The sequence below is a fragment of the Apis florea genome, unplaced genomic scaffold, assembly GCF_048593485.1.
Source record: "Apis florea isolate Af1SG1 unplaced genomic scaffold, ASM4859348v1 contig_3370_pilon, whole genome shotgun sequence".
Classification (NCBI taxonomy): domain Eukaryota; kingdom Metazoa; phylum Arthropoda; class Insecta; order Hymenoptera; family Apidae; genus Apis; species Apis florea.
The window spans coordinates 149,693-172,298 of NW_028256747.1; the positions used below are offsets into that span (position 1 = coordinate 149,693).

The window sequence follows — 22,606 nt, forward strand, 5'->3', positions numbered from 1 at the left end:
AAACATAAAGGCGCGTACAGATTAAGCAAAAATGTTTTCAAAAAAATATTATACATTTTGTAATATTAAGAAATTGAAAGTAAAAAGAAACGCAATTGATGAATATAAAATTGTTATTAATTTTATTAATATATACAAGATTATTATTATTATTTGTTTTTTGATTAATTTAAGAATATTAAATTAAAAAATTATTTTTATTGAGGTTTAAACATAATATTCACATTTTCTGGTGCTGGAACATTCAGAAGATTTATTGTTCCAATCATTTGATAATTTGAATTAATAGATGAAATGGGATATATTTGGTCATTTTTGTTTTCTTTATTTGCTAAAAATTTGCAACAAATAACATACCAAAAACTTTGTACAATATTCTTCACTAGTCCTAAAAATTTTATTGTGAAATGAAAATTATCTTCAAGATGTAAGACATAAATTATTAAAATAAAATAAAACTTACCACTTGTAACAAAAATACCTCCAACAGTAGCACATAATTTCACTAAAAATTGACACACTGTATCACGTTGTTGAGTAACTTTTATTTTAAGTGCACTCATATCATATTTAAAAAAAATTCCTGGACTTCCATGAGATCCTTTTTGATGATTAATAGGTCTTTGATGATCTTTTACACTATATTGATAAGTCTTGGAAGTGCTCAATAAAGTTTGTATATCTGTGGGAACTACTTCCACAAAATACTGATATAAAAGCATATCTAAAAAAATATATTTTTTTAAATTATATGTATTATATTGCAATATTAATTTTTACTTTAAATATTATAATATTTATTTTACATATTATTGTTATATGTATAAACTTACTATTATCAGCAATTTTTTCATCTCCTTCTAATGGATGAACAATACCTGGACTAGGCCCACCAAATGAAAATTTATTTATTCTATGAGTAAAATTATAATCTTTTTCAGTCATAAAGGCTGAAATATGTATATGTCCTTTAGGAATAGATAATGATTTTCCAGCAGTTATATGAAAATTTCCAGCAACTTTATTAACATTTAAACTGCCATGAATACGACATGCATTTGGTGCATAAATAGGTTGATGAGTTCTGAAAAATGTATTGTAATATATGTATATATATATATAATGTGTAACAATCACAGATGTAATAATAGATATAATATTGTATTGCATATATACACCGTTTTGGCATTTCACTATATAAAGTAACTTGATTTGATTTCCATAATAATTCATGGATTGCATGATATTCTTCTCTTAAATAAGAATTTGTGTGTTTCAAAGCTTCAAAGTGAGATCTTTGCTCTTGGGTTAATTCCCACCATGTATCTTCTTGTTCTAATGATTCATGTCCAACCATATTTTGATTTGTGGAATCTAAAACATCAGCACCAATGCGACCACATGGCATAGCAACAGTTATATCAATATTTATTTTTAATTTTGCATCAATATCTGTATCAGTTTCAAATTTGAATTGCAATCTGCTATCAAGATAATAACTTGTTTCAGCTATTATTAGATATGCAATAGTACAGATTGTAAATATAGAGACTGTAAATAAAAATAAAAATAAATATGTATAGTTAAATCAAAATATTAAATGATATTGATAGAAAGCTCACATGTTCCTCCAACTGCAGTTTTGTCTACATATGGTTCAGGAACTTTGGGAAATGCATCCAATTCTTTGACAGTTTTGATATTAACATTTCGTCTTCGTAACATTTTAACAATTTTTAAAATTCAAATATGATGAATATATAACATTTATTCTCTAACTAAATTCTACTAACCTATAATATGTAAAAATAAATTTAAATATACTTTTATTTGAATATAGATAGATAATATATATTTGTCAATATTATTTTAATTTAATAAATTTTGACCTCGAACATGTATATTATATATTTACATATTTACAAATATAAGTACATATTTAAAGTCTACACAATATTTCAAATATATATTAAGTTCCACGTGGCAAGCATTCATACGTTATAATTGTAAACTTCAATGCAAATGTCAAACATCTTTTTATTGAATTATTTATTTCGAATTACATATTCAGAAACAAACGAAGTTGAATATTTGTACAGTGACTGAAGATGCCACTGTACCTATAAAAAAAGCTTATATATAAACAAATTAATTGAAATACTAATCAAATGTTTCAATATAATATAAAAATTAATTGATATTATTATAATTTCAAATAATGGGCGATTATTCAAATTAATAAAATTATACTATAAATTTTTTATTTATGTAAGTTTATATTATATTTATATAATTTCATTTATTTAATTACAGAATATTTGACGGGAATAAATCTAATACGTATGTATATACATTTATAAAATTTTCAATGTATTAGTTAATTTCATGATTGGATAAGTATGTACATGTTATCACTTCAATGATTTAAAGCATTTCTTATCTTAAATGATTTTTACATTTAACGTTCACATCGGAAATAAGTGATTTTGTAGTATGGAGGACGACTATGCATTACATATGTTATTTATATTAAAAGTTTAAATATAAATAAATTAGTAATTTTTCAATTAATAGTGAATTATGTGCACGTGTTTCATTAAAAAGTGTTAATTTTTAAGTATATGTATATGTGTTATATATATATATATATATATATATATATATATATTTATATATACACGTATATATATATATTATTACAACTTTTTATGTTGTTTTTTATGTTTTTATAATAATTTTTACATAAAATTATCATTGTATACTTACTATGTATCTTACATATTAAGAATATTGTACACATATGTTATAAATATTTAATATATTTATTGACTTAAGTCAAACTAATGAAATATTATTAGATATTAGTTAATACTGTTATGTTATAATTAATTATTGATATTAGTTAATATTGTATTTATTTATTTATATATTTATTTATAAATTTATTATATACAGCAATAAATAAAAACCACTAATTTTAGTTTATTTACATATAATAAAAATATTGGAAAGTATGAATAGAATAATTTAAAATATTTCAGAGAAATGCTTATGAAATGCTTTATTTTGTGAGTGAAAATTGATTTATATTTATATTGATTATATTTTTTAAAATATTATTAGAAATAATATTGCAACAATTACTTATTTTAAATAAGTTATCATTAAATCTTATCTATCTAATATAAATTTATATATAAAAAATAAAATACATATAACAATAATATTGAATAATCTTTGCATTAATGTGTAAAATATTAAAAGATTAAGAATACAAGATGCCAGGTACTTTAACCTATCCAATATATACTGGTGTTGAATCACCTCCTCAAAGAACTCGTGCTTATACTTGGAATACTCAACATCGTTCTGCATCTCGGGTATTGCAAGTTAACACAAGACCAGGACGCTTCTCACTGACAGAATCTTCAGTATGTAAATAATTATATTTTTATGTATATCAATATTTATATAATTCATTATTTTAAAATAATTTAGAAATTATTCATCTTTATTATTATCTTATGATATCAAATTGAAAGATAATTAAAGAAAAAAAATTTATTATCATACATTTTATTTTAATTCTTTTATTTCTCATCATTATCAACACAAAGATATTTTTAATCTTAAAACTTTAATCAAGAAATCAAAAAAAGATTTCTTTCTGAAATATTTTTACATGAGATGTTAGAATATACCGATAATCTTAGAGAATAATTATATTTAGATTAAAAATTAAATTTTTATAATTTCGTTTATGTTGTTAAGTTAATGACAAAAAATCTCTAGTTAGAAAAATTGGAAAAAATGTTCGCATATGCATTAGAATTACTCGTTTAGCAATACATATTTAAAAACTGTTTCGTAAATATTTGTTTCTGGAAATTTTAATTTTTTTAATATTAATATAAATTAATAAAGAATAAAACAATATATCTTATAACATATACAATATTTTTTTTGTGTATAATGATATATATTTTTTAAATGATAAACATGAATTTTAATCACATTTGAATATTTAAAAGGAAGTTAGCCATCTTTAAGCGCGTATATGTCATATCCGTTTCGTTCATGCAATAGCAACTAAGAGGGGTTAAGACAAAATAGGTTTCTTGATGGCACATAAGAAACTGTGAACCTAGATAAATTATAAGATTTGTAAAACGTAGCAATCGACGATTAGAAACAAATCGATTACATATAACGTTAATGGCAGAGGAACATGTTTATGGGTATAATCCAACATCTGGAGTTGACGGAGAATCCGTACGTAACTATTTTGACAGTTTGACAAGTACAGGTTGGATTTTTGATTGATAGACTTTTGAAAGGATGTTACTTGCAAAAAGTTATTGACTTTATGATTAATAATATTATTGCATCAATAATAAAATTTTCGTATAATTAATAATTGTAATATGAAATATATCTATATTTTTTTTATTGAGAAGCATTAAATTATTTATAGAAATATAAATTAATGTAACACTAATAATAATATTTTTATATTTTATTTTAATTACATCATATATAATTAAAAAAATTAAAAAAAAATCATTTCCATCTAATATATCACGTATAATTTTATAGTGTTCTATAAAATTATGTTTATATTTTTATATATTTTATTATAGTGTTCTATATTTTATATGTATTTATATTTAATATTAAATAAAATCTGTTTTAATAATAATAAATTAATCATTATTTATTATATATATTATTTATTATATATATAAAATTCAATTGAAATTTCTTATAATAATTATTAATACATGCAGATAAAATAAATTAAATATTTAATAAATAGTTTGCATAACAAGATTTAAATTTTTTTCAAACATTCATTTTATTTTTTTAGATTAGAGATTAATTTAATTATAAAATAACTTATTTTAAATAACATAGGCAAAAAATTCTTTAAATAATCATTTTTATAATAATAATAATAATAATAATAATAATAATTTATATAATATATATAATATAATAATAATTTTTAAAATTTTGGAAATTTATTATAATTAAAATGCTTGGTTTTTTAAATTTTCTACAGAGAGATGAAGCTACTCGAAAGCTGAGATTAAAAGTGATCGCTGGGCACCAACTAGCAAAGAAAGATATCTTTGGTGCAAGCGATCCTTATGTACGTGTTGACTTAAATACTATATCTGGTGATCAGACAATAGATTCTGCACTTACAAAAACTAAAAAAAAGACATTGAATCCTGTCTGGGAAGAAGAGTTTATATTTAGAGTAAGTTTAATATAATGTAATAATATAATATAATATAATAATATAATTATAAATAAATATTGAGATAAATCCAATATCTTAATAGATATGTTTTTCATTATTAGGTTAAACCTGTTGATCATAAATTGGTGCTACAAGTTTTTGATGAGAATAGATTAACAAGGGATGATTTTCTTGGTATGGTAGAACTAACATTACTTAATTTGCCTAAAGAGCAAGAAGGTCGTACAATACCTGTTAGGCGTTATGTACTTCGTCCACGTAGGTAAGTATTTTTATTATATATGCTTAAAGCTGTGTATTTTTGTATATTTTAAAAGTTTAATCTATTTAGCTTTCCATTAAAATTATTTGGTCCTAAATTATAGATATGATGTGATAATTATATATACTATTACACATTATATATGTGTATATGTAATATATATAATATAATTATATACATAATAAAAATAAAAATTATCATTTTTATTTTATTCATATTTATTCATATCATTTTTATATTTATTATTTTTATATGCATAACTTTGTTTTGAAATAATTTTTCATCTAGTTATATTTATTGGCTACATATCATCAATTTTCATATTTAGTTCATTAATATATTTCTTTCGTATCTTTCATTTGCAAATGCAAAATGAATAACTTACGAGGATATGGCTAGTAATCATTCCAGTCAGCGTTCAAGAGTGAAGGGTACCTTGGAAGTATATCATGCATACATTTCTGACTCATCAAATACAGACAATGACAATGGAGACACTACATCTGACTCAGGGGGCTGGGAAATGGTGCAACCAGTAAATAATAGTCCTGTGGAACAAGCTGCAGATGTATGTACAATTATATAAATAATTTTGAGCTAAATGTTATATAGTTTTAGCACAGTTTTAGAACAGAAATTTTAATAATAATTTACTTATTTTAAAATAATATGTTAATATTTTTTTAGGTTATACTTATTAGGCCTTTACCACCAGGATGGGAAGAAAGACAAGATGCAAATGGGCGAACATACTATGTTAATCATATAGCAAGATTTACACAATGGGAACGTCCAACAGAATCGTATGTATTATGTATTATTTATTTAAAAATTATGATATTATATTATGAATAATGAAGTTGAAATATTGCAAATATTTTTTATAGTACTACATCACCTAGTGCAAATATGACAATTGAACGAAATTTCAATACAGCAGCAACTGAATTTCAACGACGTTTTCATATTAGTGCAGATGATGAAAATAGACTCAGAAGTTCAATTAATCAGGTAATATTGATAGTTGCATAATCTACTATAAATTATATTATAAAATGCATAGTTATTAACTAGTCAGCATAATTTGCCTTCAAGTATTTGTATTATAACAAAATATTATGTTTCATGCTTTATTCTGAAATTTAAAATTTATGTAGACTAGTTGTGTGTAAAAAAATACACACACACGCACAAAATACAAAATTTATATGATAGTATAAGATATAATATGTTAATAATTATATCATTTAAATAATATCATTTATAAATGATAGAATTTATTTATATCTTCATCTTGTATAAATAATTTTAGCTACATATTTTTTTTGTTTCTGTTTTTTTTATAAATTAACAAAAATTTATAACTAAAACATATTTATAATTTTGTTTAACATTCATGAATACATTATATAGAGATATTATATAATTAAATATTGTTTATTTGATAGATATATTATTTGTAGATATATATTTTAATATATAACTATTAATATGTTATAAAATATATATGAATTGGGGAAAAAAAGAAGAAAAAAATGTGAATGTCTAAATCTTGAAATCTTCTAAACAATAGAAATTAGCATGCAGTATTAGCAATTTTGTGCATGTGTGTGTAAGGATGGTGAAGTTCTCCGCGCGGATGGTGAAGATTCAGATGCGAGAGATTATGAGATTGAGAATCGTAGGGAAGGGGGTAGTAGGGATACTTCTTCAGACTCTGGACGTTCTGTTGATCAACGTGGCTACCTTAGTGAATATGAAGACCAGGTACTCATTCAATTATATAAAATAGTTTTGTTTATATATACTCGTTGATATTAAGAAAATGAAATTTAAAATTTATAAGAGAAAAGTATATTTTTCATATAATTCATTAATATTTTTATTATTTTATATTTTAATCTAAAACATATATGTATATATATATATATATATATATATATATATATATATATTAAAACTTCACCATACAATTATTATTGTAAACTAACTATTATAATTAACAAAATTTAATTTAATTGACTTTTTATCTATCATTGTTTTTGTAAACATTTAATTAATATTAATAATTTGTTATATTATAATTCCATATGTATTTAATAAAAATTTTATATTTTGGATTTCTATATGAATTAATATATTGCATTATTTTGATTAATATTATAAATAATATTATTTATTATAAACAAATAATGATAATGAATAATATATTATATTATATTATATATTATAAATTTTGACAAAATTAAAAATATATAAGATCTAAATTTTTTTGTTATATGACAGATTCTACATATTATATAAAAATTTATTATCATTATTACTTTTAAATATTATTATTACTTTTTACAGAGTGACGATAGTGTGGATAGTCCAGCTGGATCTAGACGATCGTCGGAACAAGTAAGTGTAAGAATTATTTTTTGTAATCATTTTCTTTAATTTTTGTTGCTTTATTATTTAGATTGAAAGTCCAAAACCTGTGATTCCGGCAAATGATGAAGGATTACCACCTGGATGGGGCATGCAAATAGCACCAAATGGCAGAGTATTTTTTATTGATCATACTGCGAGAACAACAACATGGATTGATCCTCGAACAGGACGTCCAAGTTCGATACCTAATCATATTGCACCTTCCACAACACCTAGAAGCGATTTAGATCAGCTTGGTCCTCTTCCTGAAGGCTGGGAAGAAAGAGTTCATACGGATGGCCGGATATTTTTTATTGATCATAGTAAATCAATAATTCTAATTATGATTAAATTTTTTAAGATTTGATAACTTTGATAATTTTTAATTATGCAATATTTGTTTTCCTATTGTTTTACAGATACAAGAACAACCCAATGGGAAGATCCGCGTATGTCTAATCCTCAAATTGCTGGACCGGTATGAGATTTTTTAATGCAAAAAAATAATTTGATTAAAAAATCATATTATATATAAAGTATATTTCAATTTGTTAATTTATTATTTATTCATAGGCTGTACCATATTCACGAGATTATAAGCGTAAATACGAATATCTTAAGTCTCAATTAAGAAAGCCTGTAAGTATATAATACTAGAAAATCTTATTTTTATAAGAATTCTTATATAAAATATATATATTATTATAATTATATTTTCTTTTTAGAATAATGTTCCTAATAAATTTGAAATAAAAGTGGGTCGAAATAACATTTTAGAAGATTCGTATCGTATAATTAGTTCCGTTAACAGAGTAGAGATATTAAAAACAAAATTGTGGGTTGAATTTGAAGGAGAAGTTGGTTTAGATTATGGAGGTCTTGCTCGAGAATGGTTTTTCCTATTGTCTAAAGAAATGTTTAATCCTTATTATGGATTGTTTGAATATTCAGCTACGTAAGTATATATGTATATCAATAACATATAAAATATAAAATATAATAATTGAATAATTGAAATATTTATAGGGATAATTATACTTTGCAAATTAATCCTTTTTCTGGAGTATGTAATGAAGAACATTTAAATTATTTCAAATTTATTGGTCGTATAGCAGGTATGGCTGTTTATCATGGAAAGCTATTAGATGGTAAGAATTATTTAATTTATTTAAATTACATTAATTTAATTATAAAATATTTCATAAAATAAAAATCTAAAAAAAGCTTTCATTTTTTTACAGCATTTTTTATTCGTCCATTTTATAAAATGATGTTAGGTAAATCTATTGATTTGAAAGATATGGAAAGCGTTGATTCTGAATATTACAATTCATTATTATGGATTAAGGAAAATGATCCTAGTGAATTAGAACTTACATTTTGTGTCGATGAAGAAAGCTTTGGTCATACATCTCAAAGAGAACTTAAACCAGATGGTGCTAATATACCATTGACAGATGAAAATAAGGATGAATACATCGCTTTAGTTATACAGTGGCGTTTTGTATCAAGAGTTCAAGAACAAATGAATGCATTTTTAGAAGGATTTAATGCTCTTATACCGCCAACATTAGTTAAAATATTTGATGAACATGAATTAGAATTACTAATGTGTGGTATTCAACATATTGATGTAAGAGATTGGAAACAAAATACATTATATAAAGGAGATTATCATGCTAATCACATTGTTGTTCAGTGGTTTTGGCGAGTGGTACTTTCATTCAGTAATGAAATGAGATCTAGACTTTTACAGTTTGTTACTGGTACATCACGAGTACCTATGAATGGTTTTAAAGAACTTTATGGTAGTAATGGTCCACAATTATTTACAATTGAGAAGTGGGGTACACCAGAAAATTATCCAAGAGCTCATACTTGGTATGTAACTTTAAGTTTTTAATATGAAGCTTAAAAAATTATTTTCTAAATTAAAATTAAAATTATTTTCAAATTAGCCTCTTGTCGTGATTATTTTTTTAATGATTTAATTCGTTACGTACTTGATATGTTTACTAAATTTTTTAATAAAATCGTTCAACAAAATAATATAATTTTTATATTACGATTAATTTTATGTATATACATATCATGAATTTAATTCGTATTTCTCATGTTTGGCTTATAAAATATATATTACATGTCATTATAGGCAAGAGGTTAAAAATTATAATTTTTTAAATCAATTTTATTATTTTTCTAAAAACATAAAAATATTATTAAAAATATAATGAAGATTTGAGAAAAAAAAGTGAAAAAAAAAAAAAATAAGATTATATTTGATGATCAATATTCCCTTTTCAGTTTTAATCGCATAGATCTCCCTCCATATGAAAGTTATCAACAACTAAGAGAGAAATTGATAAAAGCAATTGAAGGTTCTCAAGGGTTTGCTGGAGTGGATTAGCACGAAATACCCCTTTTTATGATGATATCTGTAATATAATGTACATATATACATACATATAGATACACTAGCATGTATACTATCTAATATGATTAACTATTTAACAGGATAAACATTTTTCTGCACTCTGAAGACTTAGGTGTCTTTTGACTGCTAGTTACAACATTGAGACAAATCAATGAAAAGTATATTTAGATATTACTTAACTATCAATAATTCAAACAGATTTTACGCATGATGCACTTTTTAAAAATTGTAAGCTATATTTAACAAAAGAAAAAAAATTGATAGTAATTTCAAATGCTGTTTCAGTAATTGATAAATTGATAAATTACAATTTATTAATGTTCACTTTTTAAATGTAATTCCATTTGATGGTTACTATACCAAAAGGATTTTTTGGGAAAGTTTTATTTGCCACTATAACAAAAATATTACTGATATTAATTGTATATAACTTTTAGATAAGATAATATGCTATAAATTACTTATCCCAATTTGTTCATAAAATATCATTAAATGAATTTATAGATAATATGAATTTATATATTTAAAAATCAGATTAAACTTAAATATAAAAAATGAAAAAAGAAATTCTAAATTATATGACATATTATTTGTTAAAATTTTCAAATATATTTCAAATGTATTTCATATATATTCGAGTTAATTAAATACGTATAAATTATATCAATAGAATGACACTACATACTTTGTGATAAATCGTAATGTAATATTTGAGTTTAAATATCTTTTTTTGATCTAATATAAAAATAAGAATATAATTTATTAAAACAATTCTGAACTTTTTACATAAAATAAAATATTATTTTTATTATTTTATTTTTCAATATTCAATTTGATATTTGTTTTTAAACCAATAATTTGTTTTACATTATATATATATATATATATATATATATATAATATATATCATATATAGAATATTTAAATCTTCTAAGACTTACATATTCAAAAATTGTTTTATGGATCTTCTATTGTAGAAACAAGGAATAAAAAATACATTTTATTTCTTGATAATATATAATCAAAAAGTATATAAACAAAAAAAATTTTGGAAAATTAATAAATAAAAAGGAACATCTAACAAGAAGAATAACAAATATTATGAAATTTATAATTTGTTTTGTTTTTGATCAATTTATAAATTTGTTATAAAAAATATTATTTCATTTAATATATATATATATTTATTCATTTATTATATATATATATATATATATATATAATAAAAATAATATTTTTAAACTGAGGTATTTATTATATAATTTGTTTATATATAATAAATTTTTTCTTAAACATAAAAATTCTGTATAAACATATAACAGTATTCTTCTTGTATGTTCTTCTAAAATTTATATAAACAACTTGCTATATTTAGTTTATTGTATATAGCATTAAATAAGATAAGAAAAATAGATATCAAATTGCTTAAGTAGTAAAATTTATTTATGTATTTTGACAATATTTGTGAAAAAGTGGACATTCTTTTATTAAAAATGTTACACTTCCTAAAACTAATTAATCGAAAATACCGTGATCAAAGTTACATGTAAATGCCTACTTTGTATAATAATAGCTATTTCGAAACCAAGCATTCTAAAAAAATATTTAGTATTTAAAGTTAACGAAACATTCCATCCTATTTGTACAGCTTATTTTATTGTAGACAGATAAATCCCCAGATACACATATATGTGCGCGCGCGCGTAAATATATATGCATATATACATTAGATAATAAATATATATTATTATTACGATAAAAATTTTGTGGCCTTAAATTCTAGTTATTTTCGATTTTGCGTATATCTTTTTATGACGAGAATTAGGCTTCTTGTATTTATATGACAAACCTATATTTGAAATGTAACAATGAATTTCAACACATTATATTCTTTTAAAGAGTCAATATTTTATTCGAATAATATTTTTTCTCATTCTAAATTAAAATTTAGTCGGATAAAGTTAAGACTGTCAGTTCCATATTTCAAAATATTTACTTAATTGTTCATTTATTATTATTATTATTATTATTATTATTATTATTGTTATTATTATTATTATTATTATTATTACAATTATTATTACTATTATATGCTTTAGAATTCATATATTTTACTTAACAATAGTATATCTGAGTTTTATTTATTGCTTTTGTTAAAATATTGTGCAAGGTATATTGTTGCGGAGTTTAAAAATAAAGTGACTTAATTTCTTCATAATGTCATATCCGTGCAAATGATTTATTTACTTGTTCAAATGTATAACTTGCAAAAAAATAATATATGACTTATTTTAATTCCAATTTACCTCTCTTTATTTTATATGTAAATATATAAAAATATCTTGTAATATATCAATTACAAAGGATACATACATTTTTATTATATTTATGTGAAATAAATATGACAAATATATATTATGATTGTTAACCATTAATATTAATAAATTTAAGATTACAAATTAACTTATATTCTTACATACAAAAAAATGCTGTAGAAAATAAATTTAATTATACAAATAAATTGCATTATGTATGTATTCTATAAGCTATTTTAGAAAATATTAATTTCATTATATTTTTATAAATATAATATAATTTAACTTAAATATGAATTAATCAATCATAAATTCATCCGAATTACTTTGTATAAATAATTTGCATTTGTAAATATATATTGGAATATTTATTTGTAATTGCTGAAATTAATGCAATGTTTAAATATTCGCGCCTATTTATGAACAGAATAGTTTGAAGATTCGTCGCCAGATGGCGGTAGCGACGGGCACATCCGCAGAATCAAAAAAGACAGCTGGGAAGTGTAACATCACACATCGATTCGGCGGCCCTACAAGCTCGAAAAACTTTTCGTTTCCGCGTTTCTTGTGGTTGCTGATGTTTCTTTAGGAAATAAATGGTGGTTCGTCGCATTTGTTTGAACGAAACGCGTGTGGTGCGGTGTAGAAAGTGACCGTTCTGCTGATACGAACCGATGTGCTGATACAAACGTGACTGTTGGTTATGCGGTGGTTCCTGTCACGAACAGCAGCCCTTGTTCAACCCCCGTTTCACGAGTTTCGCAGCGACGAAGGAGGGAAGCTCTGCATGATACAAGCGTGGCGGTCACTGCATTGCGGTGAGTACGATGAACGTTATCACTTACTTTCACTTACTTTTTTGATATATATTTCAGTAGTTTGTTCTTTTTCTGTAAACCGATACAAACCAACGGGGTTCATTACCCTTTGTAACAAGCATGATGTACGTCTATAATTTCAATGCAAATAGAGCGTGTTTCGTGTTTTCTTGTTTCAAAAGAAATACGTGGATTATTGAACAGAAATTTCAAAAAATTTCAAAATTCTCATTTCCAGAATATTCACTTTCAGCGAATTCAATAATTTTGAAGCAACACGAGGACAATTTAAGAATAAAGTGCATTAGTGAGTTTTCATTCATACAATATGCGTGACACGTTAAATTGAAAACATTTTACTAGAAAACGCATGAAATACATCATATCAAATTATGTTACGTTTGCGATTAAAACCTGTCCTTGTATCGTTACGTTGGCATCGAATTTTCGGACAGTCTGAAGCCACGTACGTGTGCATCAAATATTTGTATGCGCACGCAGAAGCACACGTAAACCTCGAATGTGACGGCGATACCGAGCTACGAATCCTTTCGACCATCATAATACGAACTTTACTCGTAATGTTATATCCTCGCTAGTTATGAGTTACGAGATAAAAACGTTCTCGATTAACATAAGAGAAGAAGCCGGTATCCGTGCAGTAGAAAAAGGTCGAGCATCAAAGGAACAATTACCACCCGTGAAATCTGTTTTATCTCGTAATATTACTGAAGTGGTTTATATAACAGTTCGTAAACAATAAACAGGGATGGGAAAAGGCGCGTTCCACGCATCGATAAATTGTGCAAAGTGTATTGAACTCGTAATAGGCTTTTAGTATCGCGTGTGATACGTAGTATTGCATTATTATGCACATATATATTTGTAATCGATTCGGAGAATCCAAAGGTAAATTTCAACCATTATTGTGTTTACCCGCTATCTACATAGATAAAAAGGGAAATTTTTCTCTAGGAATACACGTCGTTGATTTCTAACGTCTTGGAATTTTGTCGATTATTATAATCGTGTCGTGTAACGCTAATGCAGGCTACGTGCTTGGTTGTAACAAAAGCATCGTCTCCACCGTTGATCGGTACAAGCTGACACGAGCGACGTCGTTACCCACCGATTGTTCTCCTCGCGTCCTCGGAATATTTATCAACGTGGCATACTACGGGAACAATCGCATCCGTACACAGCAGCCAAGCATCTTTAATAATAGGAAACGCGATTACACGCAGGGCCGTATTGATTTTGGGCGCAAGGTGCGGTGCAAGCCGTTTTCAACCGGTGTCGATGGAGATTAATGGAATAAGTGCGTGTATTCCTTGCTTTGCGTGGTTCGTTCCTTCGCATACAAAAGGCTTGTACCAAACGTACGTATTATTATTTCGAATTTTCCATAGCGCCAACTTTATTCTTAAAGATCTCCTTCGTATCCGAAACCTTTAAGCATATTTTCGATAAAAGACTTTTCCCTGTATTTGTTATCGATACGAGCCCTCAGAAATCAAGTGTCGCCGACAACCCGGAAAACCATGGTTCGTTGATTTTGAAAATGGTTCTGACACATATGCACTATTCCACGTATTCCACTTTGCCACAAAGAAATTTGGAATTATTTTCGATTAATTCGTTTAGAGGATTAAATGATTTCATCGTTGGAAAAATTTTAATAAACAAATTTTTAAGTTTTGTTCTATATAGAGGAAAAAATAGGAATGTAAGATGAAAAATACGAGACACGAAAATCTTGATCTATGTATAAAGCACAAATCTTTAATAACTATTTAAATATTATAATAATTATGACTGATAATGGTACATTTGTCACAACAGTCATTTACAGTTGTTTATTGTTACAACAAGAAATTTTTTTTACATGTATATATTTAAATAGAATCTATTCCGATTTATTTTATAATTTTCAAAAAATCAAAAGATGTATACTATACGTACGATAATTGATCCAAGATCCAATTTTATCATGCTTGTTATATGTTTCTTAAAATTTTCAATAATCGTATTATTCGTGCATCACATCTTTTACATGAAATTTTTAAACGAGAGTACTCTCATATTCTCTAATAAATAAAACGACTGAATGTCGTACTTATATTCTTAACGAGCGTTGGAAACACGATGTAAAGTGAAACTGAACGAATCCCTTCACGGTACTTTCGTTAAATTGACATAGAGTTACTTATCTAATTTTGAGGATGCGCCATTTACCGGAGCGAAACACGTGTCATCCTATTCCCTCGACAGTTACACCGTCTACGATAATTGTATACGTAACTTGGTGTCTCTTTAGCCACATTAATTTGACGCAATACCAGCCGGAGAAACGGGGTCACAGGATTTTCCTTCGGGAATATGCACGGTGATTCGGGGGAGAAGAAAGAAAGTCGAGAAAGATTTACAATTACGACGATTTTTTTTTTTCCTTTTACAAAGATACGTAGAAAAATCGAGTTTTAGATTTTCACACGGCGCATCGTCGTGGCAAGGTCTATCGTAAAAAGTGATATATACGCGGTCTAAGTTGGATTACGTGGAAAGTTTGGAATGGTGATCCGCGTCGCAATCCCCGTACCGCGTCGGAGATACTCACGTTCGCCACGATTTCTCGTTCCGTTTCACTTTGGCCCTCGCGTCGATGCTCCTCGTCAATACGTTTACCGGTCAATCGTTATCGACTTTCCTTTTGCACGGCACCCTTTGTGCGCCGGGTTCTCGCATCGGTGATTCACCATCGCTACGGCACGATAACAATATTTTGTCGACCGATAACGCGATCTTCCCCGGACAAAGGGGAACAGAAGAGACGAAGGGGGTGGTGGCCACCTTAAGCCGTTTGTTCTCGATCTCTTCCTACCGGGGTTGTTCCGTGTTTCTTCGACGTTCCCCCGAGTTTAAAGGGATGAAATACCGTTCGTTTTATTTTTTTTTTTTTTTTTTTTATTCCCCGGCCATCAGATTATCGTCCTCGGCTTTCTGCTCCCTTCCGTTTTAGACGCGTGTTCGAGACGGTTCGCGATCAAATACTTTCGATCGACGCACGCCTGCCCGTGCGCCACATTCGTATATTCTCCGATTCCGGTGTGCGATCAACGTCAAACGCGGGGAATAAAAAATAGGGAGGGTGAAAGAAGACAAAGGTCGTGCGGCCGGAAAAGCGGAAAAAGGCTGGACGATATATCGTTGCGGGAGGACAACGGTATATTAAAAAGAGAGGAAAAAAGGTAAACTTATCGCGACAATAACAGTTTTTCCGTATTCAGGGTTTCGCTGCGTAGTGCGCATTTCGGTGGAAAAAAAAAAAAAAAAAAAAGAAACGAAGAAAAGAAGGAACCGTTTCTATGGAGGGAGACACAGAAGGGAGGATCGGGTATTCGGCGGCGGGGAGCGATTCGTAAAACTGTCGTTAACCGACTGCCGGATAAAATTCTTTTTGCAGGGAGAAAAACTTTGTTCGGTGGAGGGTGAACGGAAGAGAGAATTGCGAAAAGAAGCGAAAACGTATCGCGAAAGATGCGCCTCCGGTGTGTTGGTCGTTCCATCAAAGTCGCCCGTTCAAGGCCGGTCAGGGATACGTCGTTTTCGTCGCTGGCTGATCGTTCTTGGTTGCGCGATCAATCGAATCCTTCTTGCTCCCCTTTCCCCTCGTCCTTTTGCCAATCTTGCGGCCATAGAACTCGCTGTGACAGGATCCTGACACCCTGCTCGTTCGAAATTAACCTCGCAGTATATAGAGAGGTGAATTTGCATCGTATTTCGTTTTTTTTTTTTTTTTTTTCCTTCTTTTTCTCTACTCTCTGTTTTTTACAGCATTTTTTTTTATTTTTTACTTTATTCTCTCTCTCTCTCTCTCTCTCTCTCTCTCTCTCTCTCTCTCTCTCTCTCCCGTTTTTTTTTTCTAGTAACAAAATCGATAATCGTCGGATGTCGAACATTCGACGAGCGATCGAATACAATTCTGAAAATTGTGGTTCTGTTTTCGTATCGTGAACGCGTGCTATCGTGCTACCGCGGCGCTACGAAGAATAGAGATAGATACGTATTTTCGATAGATTGTATTCGCGGAAGGCCGGTGGATAAAATTCCCATGTTGCGAGGTAAATTTTTATCAAGCGTGTCAGAGATGAATCTTGAAAATAATCGGTCGGATAAACTTCGGGGATTGTTTTTTTTTTTTTTTTTTTTTTCCCCCATCGATAAACCCGTCGATCTTTGCGAAGTGAAAGCAAATTCGATCGCGACACGTCACGATCTGGCAATTCGATCTCTGAAAGCCGCGCGGGATCGGCCACGACTTTCACGAGATCGCGCATACATCCCCGACATCTCGCCTCGCCGTATATTACTTCGTGGCAATGTAGACGCGCGTGTATAGCTTATCAGAGGAGACTGAGGTCTCTCTCGAAAATGGATGCAATTCCAGGGGCGTACCGAGCGTTCCGCTCGCGTTTAGTACCGCGATCTTCCACCGTGGGTACATATGTGTATACATACTACATAGGCCAGGTCCAAACCTAATATCGTGTTTTGACCCTCTCTCTCTCTCTCTCTCTCTCTCTCTCTGTGTCGCGCATACGTACACCCACACGTAGAAACGGGCTCGATCGCTCTCTCAGTCAACCTCTCTGCTCACCACCAATCCCTCCGTCCTCTTCCTCCTCTCTCTCTCTCTCTCTCTCTCTCTCTCTAGGCGTAATCGTCGTCCTCATCCAGTCGCCTCCCTGTCCCTGTCTCGCTTTTGTGCTTGCACAGAACGACGACATCCACAGGCAGGCAGTCACAGGCACACAAGTTTGATGTTTACTGGCTGCGGTGGTGCGTATCGTACACACTCGCGTATGCACAGGCACAAAGTGTTAAAAAGCTCGTGTAACCGCAATGCGGATATCTCGTGTGCCTATCGTCGCGCGTATGCAGATCGTGATGGGTTCCTCCCCTCCCCCTGACTCGACGCTCGTTGTTTTCTTCCAATCGGTCGCCGCAAACGATCGAACTCGGTCAACCCTACGGTAGACCAGATTTTCGACCCGTTCCCTCGCCTGCCTTTGTCGTGTTTCGATACACGCGCGTACACAGGTGTAAGGTGTCGAGTCGAGTGCTCTTTCGCGAATGTTTCGTTCCTCCCCCGGATCAAATCAATCTTTTTAACCCATCGATCCGAAATCTTTTCTCCCTACGCGAAACATGTTTTTACATTGGTTACAAGATCGTTGCCCACGATTTCGATCGTTGCTGGAAACCGAGCTGTCACACCGGTATATATTTATTTATTTCTCCGTCGGAATTCACAAGTTTCTCTTCGTTTCTTCTTCTTTGATTTCTGCGATCACGCGTCCCCCTTCCCATCCCGCTCTTCGCATCCCATTATCCTCGCATAACACAAGAGCCCCGCTCTTGTGAGATAGGAGTTTGATTGGGACAGAAGGAATTCCAATCGGAGGTGGTCGTAAGGTTTGCGTCGAAAAGGCGAATCACCGAGGGGAGGGAGAATAAGAACGTCAATTCCGCCCTCTCTCTCTCTCCTCCCCTCTCCCTCGATGCTTTTGGCTCGTAAATAACATTTGCTTCTCAACATTTGCGTACGAAACGAAGTTGCGATCCGGCGGGGAAGAAGTTTGCACGAAATACGCGTTGGATAGGAGGAAGGAAGAAGAAGCTAAAGGGTAACGAAAGGGTTGTTGGACAAGAAACAAACGACGATGTCGAAGGTGGAGGGAAATCGAGGAATATGCATAATACTTACCGAGAAACGAAACGAAAGCTGAAGGCTTGGCTCAACTTTTATTCGCAAGAGGACGGTGTCGAAGTGGGACGGGAGGATCGGTCGAACCTGAATGAATTACGCTTTCGTGGAAACTAACGACCTGTCTTGGAATCGCGTAAGCACTCTTTTCCACGAGAAATTGCATATACGAATTGCACGAACGATGGAGGATAACATCGTGTAATTGGTAATAATACGTGGTGGAGCACGTTTATACGTCGAGTTGGAGGAAGCGGAGATGGCCGATTCGTCGAGTTTTCGCGGTGAAGAAAGGGGGAAAAGGAGGATGCGGTGTCCTCGTCCTGTAAACGGGGAGAGAAGACGGGGGTGGAGCCGCTTTAAAGAATCCATGTTGGGGGGGGGGGGGGGCCGAAATGCATGCTAGGAAGGCGCGACACGAGCAGAAACGAAAGTCACGGTGTTGGTAACAGGATTTATCGCGTTCTTAGATCGTGCATCACGATACCCGGTGAATTTACAGCTCGTTCCCTCGTGCGCACTAGGTAAAAATCGATGAAGAGCGGCCCCGCTCGAGAATATTGGGAGAGACTTTGAACTTTGAGAATACGATTTTCGCCGAGGTTGGATCTATTGGTTTCGAGATATTTTGGGAAAGGTGGTTATATGTATCCCTAGTATCCCTTTCTTAGAAAGGAAGATAAAACGTAATTAACGTTCCTTTGTATATGGAAAATATATGGAAGAAATATACATATATATATAAAATGTATATACGTGTAAAATGAATTAATGAATTAAGAAGAAGACTCGGCGCAGAAAAATACTTGAGAAATAACTGTTTCATCATCCACGAAATCTCGTTTTTTCCCGCGTTGTTTTTCGAACGAATCGAACAACGATCTTTTGCAAAATATCAAAACTTTCGAAACGGAAGCAAAGGAACTTTTTTTTTTAACTTTCCGTTAAAATTCGGCAAAAGCACGAGCGAAAGCACGGTAAGCACGATGGGAAAGATGTTGCCAAACGCGTTGGGAGAAAGCGATAGGGGAGAAGAGCGGTGAAAGCCGTAGGCAGGAAACAAGCGAGAAGGGAAAAAGTGGGAGAATATGAGGGAAGAAGAGAGGGAAAATAGAGGAGAACCGTTAACATTCATGCAGACGATGGGGGAGCACCGATTTCGTCGATATTTCGCTCTTCTCCATTCTCCAGCTTCCCCTTGGTCCCTTCGAATAGTTGGACGGCCACGTTTCTGTACTTTCGGACGCGACTTAATCACCGTGAAGGCTTCCCTACTCCCTAGTCAATGAGAAAGGATCCGGTCTTTATCTCGAACGGCACACGTTGCGCCTCTGTTAGGATTATTCCGTATCCGTTCAATCGCTTCGTTAATTTCGCTCATAGAATTACGGCGGAATAGTATCCGAAAGCGATAAATATCTAGCCCAAAGTATCGAGACTCTTCCTTCTTCCTTGCTCCCCGTACTTTTATATTGATTAATGCGATAATAGTATCCTTCCTAGTGGAAACGAAACCCAATCGATCGGTGGACCAGTTATTAATTAATGCGAAATCAGAAATTTGATAAGTGATCGTTTATCAAATTGAATGGTATAAAAATATGGAAAATTTATATAAAGACTCGTTTTTAGAGGTAAGGTGCGAAAGGAATAAAAAGTGGGAGATCGCTTAAAAGGAAATTCTGGCGATAAAAGAGCAAAGAGAGAGAGAGAGAGAGAGAGAAATATCATAAAAAGAGGGGAGAGCTGTCTATATAGGTAGCAAGGAAAAGTGACTTGCTTGCACGAATGAAAATTCCAGGATGTCCTTGAATGAGAATCACCTTGAAGTTTTTAGGGTTTCAAGGGTCACGCGTCGGAAATCTGAAAGGGCAATTTTACCTGGATGGGGATGGAATTGAATTACAAACTTGGGAAAAATTTGACGCGAGCCAACTTATTGTTCGGCGTGTTTAACGGCACGCTATTCCAACAATTTTCCAACGCTTTCGAATATATATATATATATATCGTACGCCTCGTACGTTTCTTTACGCAATTAACGGGATGAATAATTCGATCGATCGGACCAGAGTTCTCTCCGACCTCGTTACGCCGCGCAAAATCTTGCGCGTTCGTGATTATTGAAATTCACGCGCGTCATTTACATAAGCGTGTACGCGTGTATATACAACGATGAATGGTTCTACGCCGAAGATTACGTTCGGTTGACCCACATGCACACCAATCCCGCGTGTAGCAGTCAGAGTTTTAGTCGTGGCTCTTGTGGATATACTTCATAAATATGCTACCTATAACCATCAAATTCTAACCGAGCGATTACAGTTATGGCTTTATTCTCCGCTATAACGACTAGACTCGAGCGCCGAGTCCGTGTATTTACACGGATTTCCGATTTTTCATCCTTCTTCCCGATCGCGATTGGATCGATAAAAATTTTTGCACGCATTTTTCACTCGAATTCGTGTCGTGATAAGAGAGATTTTCGAATCGAAATTGTGCAACGATTAATTATATTATCGTGGAGAGAGATTATCCGAAAGAAAGAGAGACGCGAATCTCCGCTTGCAAAAGATTGGCGAGCACACGTCGAGGCCTATTCATCCCGATGTTTTTTCCCCTCCTTGTGCACGTAGATGTAATATATTCCGTTCTTCCGTCTGCGTCTACTCTTTTGCACGAACGTTCTCCGTAATTATCTCTTGCCCTTTGCGCCAGAGGTGCGTCACCGTGAACGAGATGTGACGAATTACGTGTATACGTTGGCCTCCATCAACGTATATATATATATATATATTTATCGTTTCCGGATCCATCTAACCTCCCAGCAGAGGTCTTCTTCTTTTTCTCCTCCTCCTTCTTCTTCCTCTTCTCCTGCCTTACTCCCTTCCAGTTTGTTGGTTTCTCTGGAATAATTTTATCGCGGCAGCGATGCAACTTCTGGTAGCTCGCTACACTTTTACCGCACAACAACCGAGGTTCCAAGGAAAATTCGTTTTACCGTTTAACACGGCTCAATGAAAATTTCCACGATGTCGTTATACGATGTATATATCTCTCTCCTTTCTCCTCCTTTTTCGACTCCTGGTTTTCGAGCTCCTGGGACGCGGCAGCATCCCCTGAATTTCGCAATACGGGGAAATACGGTGGTGTGCGTATGTTTCTGAAGGGTGCGCGATTTCAAAGCTTGCGTGTTAACCTACGTGAAATTTGCACTTAAGAGCGCTTAAGAAACGATCAAATTAAACTCGCCCCGACGGAACCTCCAGTTTCTCCACCTCGCTATTTTTGTTATCTCTTACGTACTTAACGATGCATAATATAATCTC

At 30.9% G+C, this 22,606-nt stretch overlaps 3 protein-coding genes and 1 long non-coding RNA gene across 23 annotated transcripts in view; 2 read left to right on the forward strand and 2 right to left on the reverse strand.

The window, feature by feature from the left end:
* Window positions 1-95: 95 nt before the first annotated feature.
* Window positions 96-3,437, reverse strand: LOC100868448 (endoplasmic reticulum-Golgi intermediate compartment protein 2). 7 transcript variants are annotated; one of them, XM_086912267.1, is made up of 6 exons: window positions 3,325-3,437; window positions 1,623-1,793; window positions 1,179-1,551; window positions 834-1,084; window positions 464-724; window positions 96-388 (listed from the first exon to the last, which is right to left on the reverse strand). In XM_086912267.1, exons 2-6 carry the CDS (start codon window positions 1,723-1,725, stop codon window positions 198-200), a joined length of 1,179 nt encoding a protein of 392 aa, XP_086768393.1. In that variant the 5' UTR covers window positions 1,726-1,793; window positions 3,325-3,437; the 3' UTR covers window positions 96-197. The 7 variants fall into 7 exon arrangements, with proteins under 7 accessions (XP_086768393.1, XP_086768394.1, XP_086768392.1 ...); XM_086912268.1 differs by having other exon boundaries at window positions 3,296-3,393; XM_086912266.1 differs by lacking the exon at window positions 3,325-3,437 and adding an exon at window positions 2,457-2,625.
* Window positions 2,491-12,678, forward strand: Nedd4 (E3 ubiquitin-protein ligase Nedd4). Of its 12 annotated transcripts, none has more exons than XM_086912249.1 (17): window positions 2,491-2,603; window positions 3,265-3,431; window positions 5,063-5,263; window positions 5,368-5,528; window positions 5,928-6,096; window positions 6,216-6,331; window positions 6,416-6,539; window positions 7,146-7,295; window positions 7,881-7,931; window positions 7,993-8,266; window positions 8,363-8,421; window positions 8,517-8,582; window positions 8,669-8,898; window positions 8,970-9,091; window positions 9,185-9,824; window positions 10,248-10,390; window positions 10,458-11,046. In XM_086912249.1, exons 2-16 carry the CDS (start codon window positions 3,279-3,281, stop codon window positions 10,348-10,350), a joined length of 2,619 nt encoding a protein of 872 aa, XP_086768375.1. In that variant the 5' UTR covers window positions 2,491-2,603; window positions 3,265-3,278; the 3' UTR covers window positions 10,351-10,390; window positions 10,458-11,046. The 12 variants fall into 12 exon arrangements, with proteins under 12 accessions (XP_086768375.1, XP_086768376.1, XP_086768373.1 ...); XM_086912250.1 differs by having other exon boundaries at window positions 10,248-10,380; XM_086912247.1 differs by having other exon boundaries at window positions 10,248-11,046.
* Window positions 12,667-13,974, reverse strand: LOC147656986 (uncharacterized). The gene is made up of 2 exons (XR_015293363.1): window positions 13,548-13,974; window positions 12,667-13,475 (listed from the first exon to the last, which is right to left on the reverse strand). It is a non-coding gene; the product is annotated as an uncharacterized LOC147656986 (long non-coding RNA).
* Sema1a (semaphorin 1a) overlaps window positions 13,375-22,606 on the forward strand; it is a 163,367-nt gene continuing 154,135 nt past the window's right edge. For 2 of the 3 annotated variants that reach the window (XM_086912259.1, XM_086912261.1), the window contains exon 1: window positions 13,375-13,510. The gene's annotated coding sequence lies outside the window, so the exon portion shown is untranslated. Of the gene's footprint in view, window positions 13,511-14,766; window positions 14,890-22,606 lie in introns of those variants that run through there. The other variant, XM_086912260.1, reaches the window with a different exon arrangement.

What these genes read in the sequence shown, in the direction of transcription:
- LOC100868448 (XM_086912267.1), bottom strand. Translation starts at nt 1,725, where the DNA reads ATGTTACGAAGACGAAATGTTAATATCAAAACTGTCAAAGAATTGGAT. An exon ending in AACTGCAGTTGGAGGAACAT is followed by an intron (nt 1,552 to 1,622) that starts GTGAGCTTTCTA and finishes TTTTATTTACAG; the next exon opens with TCTCTATATTTACAATCTGT. An exon ending in TATAGTGAAATGCCAAAACG is followed by an intron (nt 1,085 to 1,178) that starts GTGTATATATGC and finishes TACATTTTTCAG; the next exon opens with AACTCATCAACCTATTTATG.
- Nedd4 (XM_086912247.1), top strand. Translation starts at nt 3,279, where the DNA reads ATGCCAGGTACTTTAACCTATCCAATATATACTGGTGTTGAATCACCT. An exon ending in TCTCACTGACAGAATCTTCA is followed by an intron (nt 3,432 to 5,062) that starts GTATGTAAATAA and finishes AATTTTCTACAG; the next exon opens with AGAGATGAAGCTACTCGAAA. An exon ending in GATATTTTTTATTGATCATA is followed by an intron (nt 8,267 to 8,362) that starts GTAAATCAATAA and finishes ATTGTTTTACAG; the next exon opens with ATACAAGAACAACCCAATGG.